Genomic DNA, 9,591 nt, shown 5'->3' on the forward strand with positions numbered 1-9,591 from the left:
GGTTTGTTTTCCTCCTTTCATGGAATGTATCATGCTTCAATGACGAAGATTTCTTTCTTGCTTCAATGATGAAGCGTTTCTTTCATCTCATTCAATGAATTCTAATATGGTATTAGAGCAGGGTGCTTCCTGCTGTGTTTTTTTTTTGAGATTTAATTCATCTCATTTTCTGTGTTTCTGCTCAAGTGAAAGCAGATTTGTGATCTCTTCTATTTTGGCATTTTACTGGTATCAAAGTTGATAAAATCTGAAGATAACTTTGGCTTCAAATCATCCACCAGTTCAAGGCTTCTTCTTTAGTTCAATACCAACGGCATGGTCTGTTTTTGGTCTTTTATATTCTGGTGTTCCAGATTCTTTAATTCTGTGTTCTCACAAGCAGCTGGAACGTATATGCTTCTTGAATTTGTTTCGTATTTTCTACATCATCAATATTAGTTGCCTTTTTTATTCCGACCGGTATCAATTGCTCTTCTTATGACACCATTTACTGCCTTGGAGTTCTGATTCTTCCTGTGTCGTTTGTACCATATGAATGTTTTGAAATTTCATTGATTTGAGTATGTAAAATTGAACTGCTACTGATAAAGCTGATGCTACTATGGACGAAGAAGAAGATGGGGCTTTGGATGATTATGCATAAGTTTTGATGTGCACACAAGGTGTTTGAAAAAAATGTCCAGTAGAGATCTTCTTTAGCAACTTCCCACCAATCAGCTGAAGAAGGAATGGATTCCGGTTTGAGCTCAAATTTATGATGTTCAGGCTCTTCAGAATTCCTATTGTCATCACACTAATCTTTGACATTGTTTGCTCCCTTGTTTGCATCTGTGAAGAAGTAGTCCAAAACTTGTTTTGCATCCAATCGTCAACATGGATCTTCCAAGTCCATCTTGAGGGAGGTGTGTTAGAACAGAATATTCCTTCCAGCTCACCACATTCTAGAGACTTTAAGATAAGTTCAGTCGTCTGTTATGTAGTTAGATAGATTGTTAGATTTTACTCTATAAATACAGCACCATGCAAGCATTAATAGATTATTGGATTGTAGTGTCTTCCAATCGCTCCTTCCATGGAGGTTTCTCTCCTCCTTCATGGAGTGTTTGCTTCCTCCTATCATGGAGTGTTCATTTTCTCCTTTCATGGAGTGTAATACATCTTCTCCTTCATGGAGTTTAATACATTGTTTTGTCATTCAATAAATTCTAATATGAAGCTGTGACTTTTTCATGTGTTCAAAAATGAATTAAGGTAAGGTGGGTTGTGGTGTGGAATCGGGTGGGTGGGTGGAGGTGGGATACAAATAATAATTATGTGATTAATGAAACATATGATTATTGAAATGGAAAATTGAAAATCATGTATGGGTGTAATTTTCTCTTAATCTTAATCTCACAGTTTATTATATTCATTACTTTTCAACCTCGAATTTTATTAATTTTTATAAAAATCTAATATTAAAATTTTGATTTTTGTTTAAACCAAACAAGGGCACAGACTGTTACATGCATGAAATATATAAGATAAAATAAAATCTGCAATTTTCATATATATCAACAAAAAATATTCATGTCCATTAATATCATTATTCAATAATCATAATTAACAACCCAGAAATTTCATTTACATATTTTTTTGTCACTATTCTTTTTTTTTTTTCTTTATTCTTCCCAATTTTCCTTGTACGTATTTGAAACCCCTAGTAATGACAGCAGAAAATAATTTAAAAATAATCAATTTTTTTCATCTAACTTTTACTTCTTGGATTGAACCCTCCCGTCTGTTCCAGCAATCGTAGTATACTTATCTTTTCTAGTCAAATTTGTGCACTCAAACCCTAATGTACCACCCAGCGCCCTTTGAATATAATTTGCAACTTCAATGGCAGATTTTCCACCCCTGCAAGTCAGTTCTGGAGGCAGTTGATCCAAGAAAGTGATCTCATAAACAGGTCTCGGGTTCATGAAAACGAAATACGGATCCAAAAATTTGTACCCTCGGGCTGACGTCCCGTAAAAAACACTTTGTTTTGTGTTGATCGCTACTGGCACAATTCTATCTGTTAGTTCGGCGAAAAGTGCACTAAACCTCAGTAAAAATGGCTCTCTACAAGTTGTACCCTCGGGACATATTACTAAGTCACCTTCCTCGAGCAAACGTTTGATATTTTCCGCGTCTTTTTCTCGTTCTCTTGATAGTGCAACTGCTTTAATCGGTGAAATGAGTTCAGAGAATTTACTTATGCTATAAGTGACACAACTAATTTTCCGGCCTAGTGCCACTGCGGTGACAACCGGATCAAGGACGGTGCGGTGGTTGCAGACAAAGAGAACGCCGCCTTTGCCGGCCGTGGGAGACGGCGGAGGGGTGCCTTTGACAATGAGCTTAATTCCAAGAATCATATAGTTGTATCGAACAATTTTTTCTGGCAAGGGGATGTTCAAATAAACCCTAATGAGAGAGAGAATAATTCCAATTGGCATCCATAAGAAGGTCACAAGAGCCACTAGAGGTGTAGGTTTTTGTACTAAACGACCCTCGTGAAAAATGACTGGGCACAGAAGTTTGTTTCTTGGTAGGGCCTCAGTTCTTGTTCCAGGAACCATGTATCCTTCCTGCAATTAACCAAGAGAAAGTAATTAATTATTTATAGCTTATATATATAAATAAAATTTTCTCCTTTTTTTCTTAAAATTATATAGGGAAAATTTAACTTTTAGTCATTAAACTATTATTCTAGTAGCAAGTTTGTCCTCAAAACTCTTTTAGTTTCCCAAATCCCAAAACGGCAGAACGAATTCATTTTAATTTTTTTTTAATATAAAATTATCATTTGGCCCTCCATTTTCAACTTTACGAAGATAATTTTGCTTCTGAACCTAGACCCATGTTCAAAAACTAGGAGTGGCGCTTATTTCCATTAGGGTCACATGACAACATAAATAATATTTTGATGGTTTTTGATCTTAGTGACTATAGTTGTGCAACTGGAATGAATGGTTTGGTTTGAGGGATCAAATTTCTCATTTTTTAAGGGTGATAACCTACTTGCTTTTGTGATAATAGGTTGAGGACCGACTCTTCAATTTTTACACACACATAGTCCATGTTTGACCCCATTTTCTAAAGTTCATTTTTTTTCAAATTTATTTTCAATTACACATTTCATTAACTCACAACTATCAATTTTGGCACCATAATTTTATCAACTTTTATCAAAATTTAATTTTTAACTAAGCCAAAAAGGGACACAATCTCGATCCTTCTGATAGGTGTATATTGGAGCTGTGGGGAGGGGGGTTGATAAAGAAATGATACTCTTGTGGCAATCTAATTGAGGCAGAAAATGAAAGCAGGCTCACCTTTTTTTATTTCCTTTTTGGAAAAATAGGACAAGGGTAACTTAATGTGTGACCTTTCATGAGATAGATATGTGGAGTGGAAAAATTAAACAAAGACTGATCGAAGTTAAAGATGCTTGTTGGATGTAAAGTACATGCTAAACCTTCGACAACTATAATGTGATGTGACAAAGTACATTCGATTAATTATTGACAAGAACAAGTGATGGAAAAAAAATGAAGAAGAAAAAAACGCCATTGAGCACTTAACAAATTGTTTCCACCTACTCGTCATGCGCATGGATTAATTAATACACACAACAATAAATCTTTGAATTAAAAGTTATTGTCTTAATTTGTCATTTGGTTAAATTTATAATTTCGTGTGATTTTTCATATTTTTAATTTTTACTCATGAGTTGTTTGTTTAATCATGTAAAGTTTATTTTTTTATAAGATGGTGTTACATATAACAATCTCGAATGATATAAAATGTTCGAAAAATCAGTAAACTAACTCCCAAATAACGAAAGAATTGAGACTCAAAAATGGGTCATAAGCAAAGCATTATACGGATATATAATTAGAATATAATCCCACCAACCCTATCAAGATTATAGAGAAATAATTACCTTGCATATGGACATGAAATCATGATCAGTCTCTCTGTCTCCAAGACCTAAATCTGGTACCTTTGTCCCAAATACTTTTACAATGGCCATTTTTTTGTGTTCTCCAACAAGAACACCTGGTTTTTGAACAAACCCTGTTGCACGTCCAGATTTTGTCACCTCTAACTCTGTTCCTAAGACCTTATCAGCCCCGAAATAATTCTTAACAAAATGTTCCACCATAATTCTAGGGCTTGCAGTGATTATATATCTTTTGCCAAAAGAATTGAACACCCTCCAAGTTTCAGGGTGCACATCTTCGGCATAGAATTTAGGCAAAACAGACCTGGAAACGAGTTCAATGTCACGGATTTTAAGCCCGGAAAAGGCAATGAAAATAAGTGTTTTAATGGCAAGTGATTCGGATACACATATGTATACAAAATACACAAATGGAACCGATGCTAGAAGCACTAGTGCCCTCAACAGGCTACCAGCCTCTAGAGCCACCAGCATGTAGTAAGGAAAAGCACTTCTTGATATCAATAGTGTGCCGTCTAGGTCACTTGCCACCGTCTGATTCGAACGCCCTTCAATGTGGCATTTTGTTATCGGTTCAAAATGCCGACGAGCACCCATTTTAAAGAGAAAGATGGAAATCTAGAGAAAGAAAGGTACGATGTGTGTGACCTAGTTACGTTACAAGAGGATCGAGGAGGGGTTTAAAAAGGAATGAGCAACATGGACATGATGAGAACTGTCTTATAAAATGTGTGTATGTGTATGCATATATGTATTATGTGGTTGAGAGAGAGAGAGAGAGAGAGAGAGAGTTGTATTTATTAATTTATGTAAAACCAGATTGGCTGCTTTGAAGTTTAAAATTAAAGGAGTTGTGAAGAGTAGGGTTCAAAGTAGTTGAATGCCTACGTCAACATTCAATTAGCCAACTTTTTTAGTTTTTGGATGCAACCCTGCCCACGCCATCATACTTTCAGCTTACTTTTGTTTCATCAAAAGTAAACATTTTATAATTAGACGAGTTCATAATCCATAACTTACCGTAAATGACTTCATTAGATTGGCTCGAAGAGAGTTTTCTTTTACTTACCTTGTAAGTTGGTTCATAATTAGAACGTTGGAATGTGCAAGGACATGCACACATCTACAAGTTTAACTAACACGTAAGTATATTTATATTAAGGGTAAAATTTCACATTGCTTCAATATGAAAACAATAAGCATAAGAGAGTTAGAGCTATCCATTTAAAAATGACATTTTTAAGATAAACCACAAAATTCAATTTCGTATTAAATCCATATAATTCTAAAAAGAAATTCAGTTTGTCTAAAACTTGAATGAGCAATCATACTACAAAATCAATTTTCTTAAATCATTCACCATCCTAAGGAGAATATTAAAAAAAAAAAAGAAAAAAGAAAAAAAAATCCTAAACCACTTAAATGTTAAATAAAAAATCGACTTGAATTGCTTCTCTTAATAAAAGTGACATTATTGATTAGGCATTTAAAGAGTCAACAAAACACATTTAGTCATTAAAAGTCACCAGTATCTTAACCATAATCTGTGCAACACGAGGCCGAAGAGTGCCTTGGTTCTGGTGGCAACTGTATCTACTTCTACATAATATCAAGAAGCCAAAAATATGTCCTTTTTCTGACATTGTTCCTCACACAATACGTATATAGCTAAAAATCAAAACGTCAACAGGACACCGTGTAAATATTCTTAGTTCCAGTTTCCAGTGGGTCCCTGATTCAATGCAATCAACCAAATGCACATGATCAACTAATAGTTGGGTCTTTCGGTTCAAATTGTAAGTGGCTAGCCAAGCAGCCGTTCAAGCCGAATGGAAGCTGGCTAGAAGCTGAGAGCTAGCTGTTTAGTTTTTTTTTCACTTTGCCTATGACATAAGTTTCAAAGAGGAAGATGAACTCCACACTAACAACCATTACTCAAGGATTGCACCATAGTTTTTTCTTGTTTGAGAAGAAAGAATTAACTTGAAAGCAATGAAACCCTTGAAATGGGATAAGTGGATATCTTTTTGTAGTTGGGGTTAGGAACTAATTACGTGGCCTTGTCCATATAATTTATTTTTCTGTCTCACAAGTTATTGATTCAATTTATTAGCGTGTCTAGGCCGTTTTCGGGTTCTCTTTCTTATCGATTCAAAATATAGTTCGAACCATGATAATATTATGTAAAGTAGTCTAAAACATTTCTAATTCTTTGATCCAATCACACTTCATTTAACTTGATTGCACCCTTTACCATATGTTATTGCTAGCAAATTTATATTACTACTAACAAAATGACAAGGAAATATAAGTAAATAAATAAAATATAAACGTTAACTTAACTCATTTAAAAAGTTCAAATTTCTGAATCAAAATTCAATTTTTTCAAAACCCTACAATGTATATACACACACATTTGAGGATTGGGTGAGAACTTTGAGAATAAGCAGCTCAAGGAAGCGAGATGGATGAGACTCCCCTTAGGTGTCCCAAAATAATAAGTTAATTATATAGATATATACACACACTGAGAAACTCGTGGAGTGAGAAAATATGCTAGACTAGAGGTGGATGGGTTGGGGTCATGCATTTAGGTAAGGTCAAATTCATCCAACGAAAATGAGTACCAAACTCCATGGATTTCTTTTGTTTGGTACCACTTGTTCTGAAATAACTATATTAATTATATGTGCTATTCAACTTAATTAAGGGTGATTGTGACATAGGGTAGACAGCAATTTAATTCATATCTCATGCATCGATCATGCACTTGAAATACACGTCTTTGAAAGATCTCTTACAGTGAGAATAATATCGTTCGTACTTTAATGAAGTAGTTTCGTTTTCAGTCTGTCTAAATTTTCAATAGTTATTTTTATTTTTCATCATATAAATTATAATATCACCTTTTCTTAAAAAGTTGATAGAAAAGAATTAAGAATTTTTGCAGTTATCAGTTGTACCACGAGTTGAACAAGACAATCTCAAAGTAGTCGTTCCATATCCTAGAGATCTTCAAGACCCGATGAATGTACGTCTTAGATGATTTTTTTTTTTTTTTTTTTGTTTTTGTTTTTTTACAATGAGAGAACCCGCAGCCCTACGGGTGCGCACTGAATAAACCCTCATATTAATGCAATAGCCTGCAAACCACGCCGTCAGGTAAACCACACTAGGCAAGTTCCGTGCGACATGCTTGATCGAGAAAGTGTTGGTAGGGGGAATCAAACTCTTAACCAAAAATTTCCACACTTACCTACTCCATCAACTCGGCCACCCCATAAGGGGTTGTCTTAGATGATTTTGTTCTTATTATAAAATGCTTTCTAAAAAAAAAATTTGTATGTTTTTTGAAATCAAATATTACTCCTAGATTCCATTCTCGTTCTAATGCAATTAAGTAAGTTAAATTTATAACCCATTTTAAAAAATAATTTTTTTTCCTGCTTCTTTAAATTAAAGTTGAATGGTCGGTTTGATTCGGTCCAATTTTGATAAAACCAGACTACATTTTTATTTTCCACCTTTTTAGTTTATTTGATTATAGAATTTTCTTGACAATTCCGTTTCCATCCCTCCACACATTTGCAATTTTCTTGGTTTGGTGGAAAACCAATTCCCTCCAAACCCATGAGAATTGGTTTTCCAACCACCTATTATTATTATTATTATTAATATTATTATTATTATTATTATTATTATTATTATTATTATTATTATTATTATTATTATTATTATTATTTTGCAATTGGACAATTATATTCACATTTGTAAGAAGCTATATCCCTTTAAATGACAATTTTTATGGAAAACAAAATCAAACGAATACTAAAAGATCCAAAAATTTTAACATTTTTCAGGTGAAAAATTATACCAATCAAACATATTTAATTGATAATTATCAGGAAAACAAGTTCTAGGCAATTAAATTCCTTGAAATTTAATTTCTTTTCACCCAAATTTCATTATTGCAATCAAATGGACCCTAAATGCCATATATGAAAAACGATATAGACCTTAGTTCATAAAATTTAAGGATAAAGATGGAGTTACAGGGGCTGGTTCACAGGCCACCTGCCAAATGAGAGAGGGGGTGGAAATTGTTATAGGACCCGACCCCCTATAGGGAGGGGGCCTGTATAGCCCATGTGAACCGAGCTAATTTTAATTTTGAAGCATTTATATTATTGGAGCTTGGAGTTGTTGAGAGCACATGGAACATCCTTACAGTCCCAACTGTTTCAACGGCTTCTTAGTTAGGTTTCGGAGAAATAAATAATTTATTGCCAAACAATTCTGCGTGACCAACCTCAGTTAATTAATTACATTCTAATTATCTAAAATTTGTTGAAACGGTTTGCATGTACTTCATTACTTCTAAACAACATGTGACCGTATGTATCTGCAGAAAGAAAAACTATACACCAAAAAATTTCTTTAACAATGTGAAATTTGGTGTCATTTTTCATCGACCTACTTCAAAATTAGATCACATATCACTGTTGGATTTTGATATCCAATAAATTCGGACGATGATGTTGAAACGATGTTGGATAAATTTACATTGATACCTTAGTAATTTCTCGACTCAAAAATAACTTGGGGTTACTAGAAGCTGCTCAATTAAATAAATTTTACTCTGTCCCAACACTTCTGAATGACTCAAGTAATGGTTTGAGATGATATTGGATTTGTAGCCCATTTATCTTGATTAGTTTGCCCATTTGATGAATAATCTTGGGCCAACTTGGCAATATATATATATATATATATCTTCCTCGTGTAGACATTTAATGGGTATTGGTTTTGCTTGAAGTAGAGAAAACATGAGGTAGCCGTCTTAGGGCAAATGTGAGATCAACCATTGCTTCTTCTATTCTCTACCTCCTTTGTGGCCTGCAAACCAATCACCATCGTCTCCTTTGTGGAGTGAAAACTTGTGGCAACCAAGTCGGTAAAGTTGTGGGTCGAGCCACATCGGTTGGTGTTTATTGTTGTTTGAAATAATTTGCAAAATTATATAAATTAAGAACAGAAAAAGTACTATAGCAGAATATAACAATGGTTATGATTTCAGAAAGAAATCAGACACAAAATAATATTGCGTAAATATGTAATCATCAAAAGGACATAATTGTGCAAATCGAGGCCTGTGTATTGCATAATGTCTTTAAAATAGATTAGCCCCTCACCATTGGTGCTTTAGGTATAGTTCGTACGTTTATTTTTTAGGATACAACGAAAAATCAGTAAAGTCTGAATACTACAGATGCTACTCCGACGAACAAAATTATATATGACCACGACTACCAAGGCTTCGACAGTAAACAAAATTATTTGCAGATAGAATACTAAAAATGTTATATAGACAAGAAAGAGAAGGAATTCGTGTGCATCTGACATTGGAAAAACCGGCTCTATACATAGGCTCCAACATTAGTGATAATGGCTCCATAAACAATTAACATTACCATTAACCCACCATTACATTTTGGTTTTGAGAGTAGAAGAATTAGTTGGAAGAAAAAACTAAACAATTAATAGGAAATAAAAGCAAAACGTGGATACTTCTGAGCTAATTTTTGCTCCGTTCAGGT

General features: G+C 34.0%; 1 protein-coding gene across 1 annotated transcript; it reads right to left on the minus strand.

The window, feature by feature from the left end:
* Positions 1-1,529: 1,529 nt before the first annotated feature.
* Positions 1,530-4,735, minus strand: LOC111365243 (glycerol-3-phosphate 2-O-acyltransferase 6-like). The gene is made up of 2 exons (XM_022985660.1): positions 3,974-4,735; positions 1,530-2,615 (listed from the first exon to the last, which is right to left on the minus strand). The coding sequence occupies exons 1-2, from the start codon at positions 4,589-4,591 to the stop codon at positions 1,755-1,757; spliced, it is 1,479 nt and encodes a 492-aa protein (XP_022841428.1). The 5' UTR covers positions 4,592-4,735; the 3' UTR covers positions 1,530-1,754.
* Between the last annotated feature and the right edge of the window lie 4,856 nt (positions 4,736-9,591).

The sequence above is a fragment of the Olea europaea genome, chromosome 17 (genome assembly GCF_002742605.1).
Source record: "Olea europaea var. sylvestris chromosome 17, O_europaea_v1, whole genome shotgun sequence".
Taxonomy (NCBI): domain Eukaryota; kingdom Viridiplantae; phylum Streptophyta; class Magnoliopsida; order Lamiales; family Oleaceae; genus Olea; species Olea europaea.

Bases quoted from the DNA above. Each gene is read 5' to 3' on its own strand.
- LOC111365243 (XM_022985660.1), bottom strand. From the start codon at position 4,591: ATGGGTGCTCGTCGGCATTTTGAACCGATAACAAAATGCCACATTGAA. The intron at 2,616-3,973 runs GTAATTATTTCT...GGTTAATTGCAG, and splicing joins ATTTCATGTCCATATGCAAG to GAAGGATACATGGTTCCTGG.